Source organism: Haliotis asinina, chromosome 9 (genome assembly GCF_037392515.1).
Source record: "Haliotis asinina isolate JCU_RB_2024 chromosome 9, JCU_Hal_asi_v2, whole genome shotgun sequence".
NCBI classification, from domain to species: domain Eukaryota; kingdom Metazoa; phylum Mollusca; class Gastropoda; order Lepetellida; family Haliotidae; genus Haliotis; species Haliotis asinina.
This window is the reverse complement of record NC_090288.1, coordinates 62,495,424-62,507,582: the sequence shown is the minus strand read 5'-3', so window position 1 is coordinate 62,507,582 and position 12,159 is coordinate 62,495,424. Positions and strand designations below refer to the sequence as shown.

The following is a 12,159-nucleotide window of genomic DNA, read 5'->3' as shown; positions in this document are numbered from 1 at the left end:
CAGGCATTTCACACGGATCCATCGAGACAATTCTTCATGAACATCTCGTCATGTCTAAGGTGTGCGACAGATGGGTGCCAAGAATGCTTACAGATGAAATGAAGCAATCAAGGGTCACCATAAGCAACTCCATGCTAACCAGATACAACAAGAATCCAGAAGATTTTCACTTTAGGCTAATAACCTGTGATGAAACCTGGATCCACCACTATGATCCTGAGAGCAAGCAAGAATCCATGGAATGGAAACATATCACTTCTCCCAGGACCAAAAAGTTCAAAGCCTCCAGATCAGTGCAGAAGGTAATGGCGACAGTCTTCTGGGATAGCAAAGGCATCATCCACATAGATTACTTACCAAAAGGAAGAACAATGAATGGGGAATATTACGCTATATATATATTATATTAATATTACTTGTTGAGGCAAGTGCGACAGCCAATCAAGGAGAAGCGCCGGGGCAAGATCAGACGTGGTATTCTTCTACATCAAGACAATGCTCCAGTACACACCTCTCGCGTTGCAGAAATGCGAGTCCAGAAATCTTGCCGCATCCCTCGTACTCTCCAGACCTGGCACCAAGTGATTATCATCTGTTCCCAAATCTCAAGAAATACTTGCGTGGTCGTAGATTTCAGGATGATGATGAGCTTATTACTGCTACCGAGGCTTTGTTTGAGGACCAAAATGGCGCCTTCTACAGTGATGGCATCAGCGCCTGGCAGAAAAGATGGAACAAGTGTCTTGACTCACAAACAATGTGGTTCATACCAATATTTTGTGTTTTTCTATACAAGGCTCAAAACTTATTGACATCCCCTCGTACTTTCATTGTGATAAAACAATGCGTGTAAAATGATTTCTAGTGTGAATACTTCAACCACTTTGTCTTTTGCCCATACAGACTATGCGCGTGGTTCTCGTTGATACGAACAACGTAAGACTGCTTGTTAAAATGCTAGTAGATTCCAAGGAACCGGTGAGATGGCCAGGCTGATTGGGAACAGGGGTTCATGTTGATTGGATGCCATTGTACCTGCTGGGAATGTGTTTAAACTATCTGTCACTGGACTTTCTGATACAGTATGCTATACTGTCCCTACGGTGTGAGTTATTTTAGTTCAGATCAGGGCGTTGGGCGATATTCACTCACTCATACACACACAACATGACCTTTTGTGAAGAAAGAATTCTCAAAGGCACATCACCAGTTTAATCATAAACCAAATAGAATATAAAATGTTAAGCAATATTTAAAGGTGTTTCATTGTCCCCCAAAACTTGTAACAGAGATAAACATATTAATACATCTTTTATCGTAACAATACTTTGCTAAACATGCGTCCGTCCAATGTCAACACTTTCCATAGATGAATCTGAAATACTTGTATCCTGTAACGTGTTGTTTTTCAGACATTTTGAATGTATGTGTATCCTCAGTTTATGAGTGAAGAAAACAACCAAGTACAAACAAGGCAGAGCCACAAAAGTGCTCAGAAACACAAAAGGTAGAGTCCGCTTCGGTTTGGACCAATCAAGAATCTTGTAGATATACGGTTCTCCCTTTCCACTGGTCCCACCAAGTATGTGATAAACGACAGTGAAAACTGTGTAGATGACGCCATAAATAACTGGGTAGATCACGTGATACACACGAACTGGCATGTTCACGATGAGGAGGTTGCAGAAGACGTAGATGGAGTTCATGCCGTGTAGGATGAATCTTAATGGCGTCAGACTTTGACCTGAAATGTGATGACATATTGACTTATCAAAGAGCACTCAGGGGGAAATTATTCAGCCATATTTACTTCCGTAAATACTGTCAAACGCGTGTTAACGGTAATCTGATCAGATGGATAGACTCCATCATGCTTGATAGTGTGTTAGTGGTAATGGGGTCAAATTGTTAATAAATACAAGTATTTATATTTAGTCACTGTCACTGACATGAAATGATAATGTTGATTGCTTAATATGAAAAAATGTCAGCGGAGATTGTATTTCTTACGTGGTTTAAACAGTTGTAGAAGTGGTTGTTGTCTTATGGTACTGTTCGACAAAATATGCATACAAAGCGTTTTAACTCTTAACGCATTTTGTTGGTTCGGTAACAAAACTTCAAAACGAAGATTTGTTAACACAGCCCGCAAAAGTATTGGCACCGATCAAGTAACAGCTATCGACCTATTTTACGAGCTTTAAATTGTCAAAAACAGTCCGAAATATTTTTACAAAGAAGGTTCTCATATCGCATTTTACGATTTTGTATTTCTTCCATCACGACGTCGCCTGCGCATGCCGATAGCTTCAACAAACTAGTCATTCTTTCGTACCGGTATTCACCGTTTTCACAACTGTTAATCTTCATTTCATCACATCATCTTACCTTCATCTAAATCATTTTCCACCACTGCTGTTTTTATCTCATTAATGCCTCGTCATATCGTACTCTTTTACTTTTTTAGTTTTAATGCTATTACCTATTTATTCATTTATTTATTTATTATCTTTGGGTTTGTTGAAGTGTGACATGTGATTCCATGATTTGTTGTGTTTTAAGTGTTTTGCGATATAAACAGAATTTCACCAGGGATAATAAAATATCATCTTATCTCTCTCGCTTATCTTAAACAGCGTTTCACTTGCACTGCCATCCTAGCATCACATACGCGTTCATTTCAACAAATGAAAACATAGTTTCGGTAAAACATGTCAACAACAAACCTATTTCTGTTCAGTAAATAAAGAAAAGTACACATGTACTCACATTTGAAAAGGAAGATCCAGTAGACGGCGCTGATGTGTAAACTCCCTTCAGTGACGACACTGTTGAGGAGCCAGGATAGCTTCAGGTACCAGGATAGGTGTGAGGTGATACCTGAAAATGGAAATGTGTTACTGTCGTTCTTTCTTACTTTTCCAATGTTTTAAAGTAAACTTGAACCACTGGGATGTCCGACCAGGGCTGCTGTGTGTGTGTGTGTTGTGGGGTAGGGGGAGGGGGGGTTCATCACAAGTTTGTACACATGTTCTGACACATGGGTCATTGATTATGTACATGGCAAGAAGAGGAGTGGGGGATCAGTTACCTTGTACATTTTTAGTGCGGTTCATTCACATTGTACATGCAACTACCTACAAATCATCATCTCCAACCCCTGCCATAAAGTATGCACGGTCCCTAAAGCCCCAAAATACGGCTCTGGTGTATAAACTCCCTTCAATGACGACACTGTTTAGAAGCCAGGGTCGCCTCTGGGACCACGGTAGACATGACGTGAAACCAGAAAGTCATAATGGTCCACCTGTTACACGTCAACATGGAACACCTACAGCGTCTTAAGATCAGGAATACGAGTTGAGCAATTTGTAGCACATTATGTATCCGTTAGGAATAAGCATGTTGTAGAATCCCCTTCATCAGTAAATACAATACCCTTTATAATATCCTGTCTGTTGATCCTGACGAACACGACGGTGACTGCGTCCAGGACAGCACTGATGGTCAGCAGGAGGTAGGTCCAGTTGGTGAGGTAGATGAACCACACAGCGCCACCTAGTGGTGACACCATGCTACTGACCAGCCAGGATGTATGAAACAGAGCCCAGAATATCCTCCAGCACAGGTACAGCCGGGGGTGGCCCCACTGAAATGGCAACAGACCACAGATGTGGAAAGGTCATTATTGCATATATTTATAAACCACGACCCAAGTCCACTTCAATAATATTTTTTTTTCTAAATTTTGAGACAAAAGTAACTTTATCTCGGCCATGCAACACTAAATCCTATTGGATGATGACAATACCCATCCCATATCCAGTGTCATGACACTGTCGTGTAAGAGACTGCTATAAGCTCATCTCTGCCACTTACATCTGCAACAGGCATGCCTAGACAATCAGAATAATGTGTCAGTAGCATTTCTATCCTTACAATGGACATATGTAGTAGCCCTACATAGATTCACTTTAATATTACGTTAAGGAACTATGTTTAAACCTGATACTTATTTGTTTTAAGATCTCTGCAACCCTAAGTTGCGAAGCCACGTTGAACTATAAAACCTCTGTAAATAGTTATTCTAAACTGAATAATTTATGTGAAGTGTTTTAGAATCACTATTCCCTATACTACTATTTTAGATTATATTATCCGTATTTCAGTAAGGCCGTTCGTTGTAAGTATATGCTTGAACCTTACATTTGCATCACATGGACATGTCGTGACCACGGATCTGTATTGACGTACCTACTATATATACATCGATACTGTTATTGAACACTGACAATAATTACACGCAGTACACGTGAACGTACCTTGGCCACAACGTGCACTGGAATCAATAGCTCGGTTCATGTAGCGCCTGATCTGAATATATACATTCCACGACATAACACTGTCCTTTGTATCAGTGAGTGAGTGATCCATATACATTTCACCGATATTTTGCGTGTTAGAATTTACATATTTACCATCTGGTTGAAATGTATGCTCAGGGTATGTCTTGGAGAGATTACTAATAATGATTTATAATAATGAAATCTTTCATCAGAATCAGCTGACGGTTCTGAACTGCGGACTGGGGCGCATGAGACCATTGGATTATCAGTGATGAACAAACCACACTTGAAGAAAGACAGGGAACTCTGTTTGTCTCCACATATAGCCTGCCGAAGGACCAACCAACTGCCCACTACCATGCATCACCGACGAAGGGGATGCTGACAAACTGACGCTTTGCGACTTCATGCTTCTTTCTGAAACACGCTTGACGAAACATACTCCAGATATATGTGTGTTGTTATGGCTAGCAATCCCCGTTGTTAGTACGATCACGGTAGTATCATGTCCTTCACATCAGTCCACACAGTTTCATAATACAGGCACATGACAAGGAGCCAGACTACTGATCTCGCGAGTTTGAGGCGCCAGGATCGAGCTCATCTTCGACTGGGTGTAAAAAGTACTTTGACTGGGTGTCCCAGTCCATCCAGCTGGTACATCGCTAGAATGGGAAAGTCACATTAAGTCGGTGCGCTTACATTGGTGACTGCAAAAGTTGGATGATACCCAGGGAGCTGAGCCTGGTAATATATGGGGCATCTGAGATTGACATCTAATGATCGAGGGGTAAAAAGACATGCATTTCAGCATGCATGCGGGACCGACTATAGCGCAATACAAATACCCATTTATTATAACATGATATCAGCCGGAAGTGGTCCAACACTGTGGACATACACTGCAGTTGTTAGTTGATGAATGAAAATCCAAGACCTACCTGAGATGTGACGAATCTTTCAGGTTCAGCGTGGTTTAATTCGAAGTTCAAAGTGCGGAATTCGTTCACTATGCACATGATTTTCATGTATGTGAATCTCGGATGAACAAATGAATTCACTTTGATTAGCAATATTCACAAGAAATAAGCTTCTCCGAATGCTCTCCTCGTGTACGTGTGTAATAAACGGTACTAATAGGACTTAGTCTACCAAACCGCACTCTCTTAATTCTAAAGCTGAAGAAACAGAAAGTGATCCAACATTCGTAGAAAACATTCCCACAGCAAGTAGCGGCTGGCTTCTGGTTTCATTCATGAGCTGTGGATAAAACAGAAACGCAGCTTCCATCCAACTGGCGCGGGAGTTCGCGTGCTGCAAATGGCGCTGAGCGGAAGCCAGTAGTGTGGCGTGTCTCGTAGTACAGCGTGCTGCGGGAGTAGTGGCTGAAATACAGGAACTGTGCACGAGGGATGATGTAACAGTATTGTCGGTATGAGAGCGGGTGTATGAGAGAGAGGGAGACGGAGGATGTGTGTATGGGAGTGACTGAGATGGTGGTTGTGGGTATGGGAGAGAGCGAGATGGAGAATATTGTTGTCGCAGATCTCGGGAGTGGGGCGGAGGATTTAGGTGTAGAAGCTTAAGAGAGCGAGACGAAAGATGTGGATATGACAGAGAGGGAGACAGAGGTTGCGTGGATGTGGAGAGAGAGAGACGAACGATATGGGTATGAGAGAGAGGGGGAGAGGAGGGTTGTGCGTATGGGAGTGAGCGACATGGAGGATTTGGGTACGCGAGAGAGCGAGATGGAGGATGTGGGTACGCGAGAGCGCGAGATGGTGGTTGTGGGTATAGGAGAGAGAGGCAGACGGAGGATGTGTGTATGGGAGAGACTGAGATGGTGGTTGTGGGTATGAAAGAGAGCGAGGTGGCAAATGTGGGTGTCGGGGGTGGAGGTTTTGCGTAGGGGAGTGAGCGACATGGAGGATGTGGGTACGCGAGAGAGCGAGTCGGTGTGGGTACGTGATAGTGTTAGAAGGAGGTTGTGGGTGTAGGAGAGAGAGGGTGACGGAGGATGCGTGTTTGGAAGAAAGTGAGACGGAGGTTGGGTGTATAGCAGAGAGCGAGACAGAGCAGGCATGTGAAGGAAAGGAGACTGTCGTTGTAGGTATGGTACAGGGTGTTACGCCGCTTTCTACAGTATTCTAGATATATGGCGGCGGCATGTAAATAATCGACTCTGGACCAGACAATCCAGTGATCGCCAGCAAGGGCATCGATCTAGGTAGTAGGAATACGATGACATATGTGAACCAAGTCGAGTGTTTAGAAATGCAATGATTGTGCAAGGTATTTGATTTGAAGAAGGTCAACACATATTACTGTTAACTGACAGCCTCCCATGGTAATATCATCCTAGGTGTATGATTAATAATGTATCCTTGAAAACTGAAGTCAATGGAAATAGGGTATATCTTTCCATGTCTCCATTTCAAAGATACGATAGGTACCGATAGGTACCGATAGGTACGAGTGAGTGAGTGAGTGAGATTCGGTTTCCCCTTCACTCAGCAATATTCCAGCTATATGGCGGCGGTCTGTAAATAATCGAGTCTGGTGCACACAATCCAGTGATCAACAGCACGAGCATCAGTCTACCCAGTGGGGATACGATGTGTCAGCGAATCTGACCACCAATCCCGCCTTTTACTACAAGCATGGGCTACTCTTAGTACAGTAACAGGCGCTCGACCTTTTAGCGCATTTTCATCTCCGTCTAGTGCAAAACGGGCCTAATACCAAACACGACATGTCCTTTCGACAGCCAGACTTAATAGCTTCCTACACTGACGACACCCTCTGCATGATTTGTCTTATCAGTGCTTACACTGTATCTCATTTCTGCAAAGAGAGAACATTTGCAGCGCTTTTTACATCTCCTTCCTTCATGCAATACTGTACTAGTAGCATGCAAAAATAAATACTCCCTCCTCTCTCGTCGAGCGTAGTGTTTTAATTACTGGAGCTGTAAATCGAGCTTTCTTTTCTTTATCTTCCGGCAGATGACACCATACACATGCATGTACGTCGTGATGAAGCATGTCCCGTCCATCGCGTTGCATTCCACAGTGAAAACATCATTCTGTTTAGTTTGCCAGTACCAGATAACTCGGGTTAACATGGTTAACTAATGGCGCCTATACGTTTTTCTATACAGTTTCCTCCCTTCGTCGTATTTGTTTTAATAGCGGCACACCATTTTTAGGCGACGTTTCGGGAACTTGTCTATTTTCACCTGAATATTCCTACGAGATCAGCTGCGAAATTCACATTTTAATATGGTCATGCACTATGACACTCTGTCAGTTGTATCAAACAGTCATTTTCTCGTCTAATACAAATAGTTCATAGAAATACCAACATTCTCGATTAATAATCTCTGACAAAATCATGTGCTTGACACAAAACAATACCACATACAGAATCCAAACGTGAAGATGCCAAAATTGATGTTATGCGAAGAAAACTATTATGCTGGTACTAAACCAGTAGCCAGTAAACCAGTAGCCAGTAAACCAGTAGGCTACAGTACATATCGTGACATATTCTATATTTATAGAGGGACGGAGATGAACCATACACCATGTGGTGTCACTTAATAAACGCTGTGTGGCCCCCGTGCCTCACTACATTCCTCATACCTGGCTGCAGCTGGACGTATGTCGTAATGCATCATTTCCTTGCAAAAATCCTTTCTTTGTTCGGTGAGGCATGGAGTAGCCCAGTGGTTAAAGCGCTGGCTCGAAGATCGGGGTTCGAATTCCCACAAGGGTACAATGTCTGAAGCCCGTTTTTGGTGTTCCCCTACGTGATGTTGCTGGAATATGGCTAAAAGCGGTGTAAAACCGAAATCAGTCAGTCAGCTGACATATTGCTGAGCGCAGCCTAAAACTATACTCAGCCACTCCTTTGGTCAGCAGAAGTCATCGATTTGGTTCTAAATGTTCCGCCGTCAGTTAGATCATTTTCTCTGGAAATCCATCAGCCATTATGCCAGTCTTTTTGCCAGCTATTGACCTCGTTTCCACGCGAGTGTCTGTGTATTAAAGCTAATGTCCATATTAAGAGTGAGTGAGTTTAGCTTTACGCCGCACCCAGCAATATTCCAGCTTCGTTGTATATGGCGGCGGTCTGTAAAGAGTCTGGACCAGACAATCCAATGACCAACAGCATGAGCATCGATCTGCGCAAATGGGAATCGACGATATGTGTCAACGGTCAGCGGGTCGAACCACCCGGCCCCGTTAATCGCCTGTTACGACATGCATGGGTTACTGAAGACCAATATTTTAACCCTGACCTTCACGAATACCCATTTGAAGAAAGTCGTATTTGCATGTGGACATGTACTGACACATTCTTACATGTGTGGTAGTTTTATGAATACGAGTTACTATCAAGAACGAAATGTCGCCGACACATTCAAAGCTGAGACTCCTACCATGAATACACTTAAGCCTTTTTGACAACGTGGTTAATCCGTTAGAGTCTGACAAAGTGAGAGACATCTGGAAGACTCGAAGCCTTGTTAAGTATCCGGGAAACAACATGTCCGAAACAACATGGATGATGATGCTGTATATTTGACATGCTGCCTCCGATTGTATGTGTCATTATGTTCTAGACAGCCTTGGGTACATGTAGAGCAGAGCCAGTGAAGAAGAGACACCCATTGTGGCAACGTGAAACCTTCTGAAGCCATAGCAGTCATCCCAATACATACATACCATGAACACACTGGAGTACACCAAGGAACATAGAGGGATGTCCCTGCTGTTGTCCAGTGAGATGCAGACAATATGAACTCTTATAAACACTTAATTTATATCGATTAGCAAATGTGACAGATGGTTTCACGCCACTTTCAGCAATATTCCAGAAATGTCACGGCTGGGGACAACATACATAGGTGTGATACATTGCACCCATGTCAGGAATCGAATCAGGGTCTTCGGCGAGAGAAATGAACCTCACACCTGGATGTTGTTTGCATGCAGGATGTACACAGATGACATGGTACATGGAGCATACACGTATTGCAATCATATGACATAACACCTTTTGGAAAAGCGTTTTTAATTTACATTTCAGTACAAGGCTTTTCCACGTATACAGCTCCTTTTCTCCTTTTCTTTCTCTGACTCGATCTTATCGCTCTCTTCACCTCTGGTCTGACATTACCTTCAGCAGGCAGTTCTTCGCTGTCCACTAGATAGCCATGTAGTAATGCTGTATAACTCGATCTTATCGCTCTCTTCACCTCTGGTCTGATATTACCTTCAGCAGGCTGTTCTTCGCTGTCCACTAGATAGCCATGTAGTAATGCTGTATAACTCGATCTTATCGCTCTCTTCACCTCTGGTCTGATATTACCTTCAGCAGGCTGTTCTTCGCTGTCCACTAGATAGCCATGTAGTAATGCTGTATAACTCGATCTTATCGCTCTCTTCACCTCTGGTCTGATATTACCTTCAGCAGGCAGTTCTTCGCTGTCCACTAGATAGCCATGTAGTAATGCTGTATAACATCAATGTGAGGCATATAATAGGCATCTTTGTCAGGGCAGGGCATAGGTAAGACTGTAATGTTGTTGCGTTACAGAGGATATTGGCAACAGGTGTTGGCATTACTCCATGCTCGTAAAATACTAATTCCAATCAATACCTGTGGCGATAAGATGATCATAAAATAGTTGTAATGCTGGCAAACACTTATGTGTCTGTAGTATTTATTGATAAAGTTGTTTGGTACCTTTGAAGCTGTCAATTTGTACAGATTCGTTTGGTGTTTTTAACGAAAATATCATTCGTAGATAGTACATTGCATGGAATAGCTTGCAGTGGTGTGGTATCTCCTCTGTCCACAGATGAGTATAATGCGTCTCTTATGTCAATATTTTTATACTGCTTCTTCTACATCGGGATATTTGAAAAATACTTCTGATAATCTTTTTTAAACCGTTTGCAAAAGCCCGTTGTTTAACAGTAGGTATCAGCTTTCAGGTGCACTTACTGAGCTATATCTTTATCAAACCTTACTACCGTTAAAAGGCCGCTGACAAGGAACCTGCAATAAAGCATCAGCACATCGCTTACTGTGAGACGGTGCGATTTCATGTCTGTTGACACGTTTGTATGGAACGTAGTGGTTTCATGTTTCATGGTGGAACCAGAGCCGTCGAATGTGAGTTTTTCATGAAGAGATTATTTTATTTAATACATTCTTCCAGGATATAGAAGATGTGCTCATAGGTTCAACACTTACTCATTATCTTGTTGTACTGAATGGTATTTTAAGATATGAAGAACACCTACAGAGTTTCAAAACGTGTTTCAGTGCATGAAAGCAAAGGTGTTCTAAACTTAAATACACAATATATTTTTATGTATACTACCCATCAAAGTTTAGACTCACTTAAAGCACCCACTATATGGTGTGTGTGTATGTGTATGTGTGTGTGTGTGTGTGTGTGTGTGTGTGTGTGTGTGTGTGTGTGTGTGTGCCTGCGTGTGAATGCCCTTAATGCAAATATACAGATCGGTGTATACTGCCCATCAAAAGTTTAGACTCACTTAAAACATTCACTATTTGCATTGTTTATGGTTACGTTAAAGACGAATTTCTCATGTAACTTAAGGAACCAACTGCAACCCATGTGCAGATGAATTGCACGAGGCATAACGAATGTGTCTAACTACACATTAGTTCTCCTGTAAACAGTACCGTTAAACAGGATGGAATATAATAGCTGACTGAAGTAAGTGACTTCATTTAAAGTCGTGAGTCTTAACTTTTGATGTGTATTAATATGATCATTATCAGTGTATTACTTAGTGCCACGCATCTCCGTTAGTGTGTAAATGTACTCACGTTGTGGGTAAGTCGGAGAACATGCCATCATGCACGGTTAATAAAAGAAGCCACTTATTCAAATTTAGTGTTCTTTTGAAGACACCTATTAAAAAAGTAATTTTAGAAAAGAAACCACTCTTGGTAAGAAGGCGAATCCCTTTGTATTAAATGACCAACTCTGGCGCAAGCGGAAGAAAATGAACTGTGCAGGCAACAGTCATAATTATAATGGTGATCACAACGTAAGTCATGTCGCATCTGGTATCTTCATGTCATAATACGCATGGGCTTATTTCTTTCAATGCTCAGTGTTCATGTGTCCTGGAAATCCAGTGTATATGGACACGTTACAACAGTAGTGGCTGTTCCAGTGTGTCCCGGAATGTTGCGGCGTAAAACTCAACCCACTCCCTCAGTCACTCACTAACTCCAGTGTGTCCCACCCACACCGGAACTGCACGTGTGCCACAAGCATCATCAGAAGTATTTACTCTATGTAAACCATACAATCCAGGACTGTCTAGGGAACGTCAGTTAAAATGTCTGGAATACCGCATTTGCGCTCAGAAATGTCTTTCGAAACTTTCACCGGTATAGTCATAGCCGTGCAATATTCACCAGCCGTGACCTTGTGTAGTGTATACGTCTTTGGGTGTATATGGCAATAGTGTTCTGCCGTGCTTTTTTCAGTATTAAGAGCCGTTAGGTACAGTGTTTGGTGACGAACTATGGATTCTGGGAATCTTAGTATCTTTATTGTAATGTCTATGGTAATGTGCACCATTCTTTCAGCAATACATCAATCTGTCAAACAACTTTCCGTTCCGTAGCGGTCGATACGCTGTATTTCGAACGGCCCGTCAATCATGGGACACTTACTTGGCTTTACATGTTTTAATGAGAAACGGGCGTTTCGGTGTCATTTTGAAGTATTTAAGCAATAATGTCGACATTTAAG

General features: G+C 42.2%; 1 protein-coding gene across 3 annotated transcripts; it reads right to left on the bottom strand.

Annotated features, from left to right (window-relative positions):
* Positions 1 to 1,197: 1,197 nt before the first annotated feature.
* On the bottom strand, positions 1,198 to 5,640 carry LOC137296354 (protein rolling stone-like). 3 transcript variants are annotated; one of them, XM_067828136.1, is made up of 5 exons: positions 5,288 to 5,376; positions 4,323 to 5,011; positions 3,439 to 3,649; positions 2,770 to 2,880; positions 1,198 to 1,744 (listed from the first exon to the last, which is right to left on the bottom strand). In XM_067828136.1, exons 3-5 carry the CDS (start codon positions 3,572 to 3,574, stop codon positions 1,332 to 1,334), a joined length of 660 nt encoding a protein of 219 aa, XP_067684237.1. In that variant the 5' UTR covers positions 3,575 to 3,649; positions 4,323 to 5,011; positions 5,288 to 5,376; the 3' UTR covers positions 1,198 to 1,331. The 3 variants fall into 3 exon arrangements, with proteins under 3 accessions (XP_067684237.1, XP_067684235.1, XP_067684236.1); XM_067828134.1 differs by lacking the exon at positions 4,323 to 5,011 and having other exon boundaries at positions 5,288 to 5,640; XM_067828135.1 differs by having other exon boundaries at positions 4,323 to 5,370.
* Between the last annotated feature and the right edge of the window lie 6,519 nt (positions 5,641 to 12,159).

Coding starts and splice junctions, on each gene's coding strand:
- LOC137296354 (XM_067828134.1), bottom strand. CDS start 5,374: ATGAAAATCATGTGCATAGTGAACGAATTCCGCACTTTGAACTTCGAA. Junction 2,881..3,438: donor CAGACAGGATATTATAAAGG/GTATTGTATTTA, acceptor TTCCATTTTCAG/GTATCACCTCACACCTATCC. Junction 1,745..2,769: donor CTGGATCTTCCTTTTCAAAT/GTGAGTACATGT, acceptor ATCACATTTCAG/GTCAAAGTCTGACGCCATTA.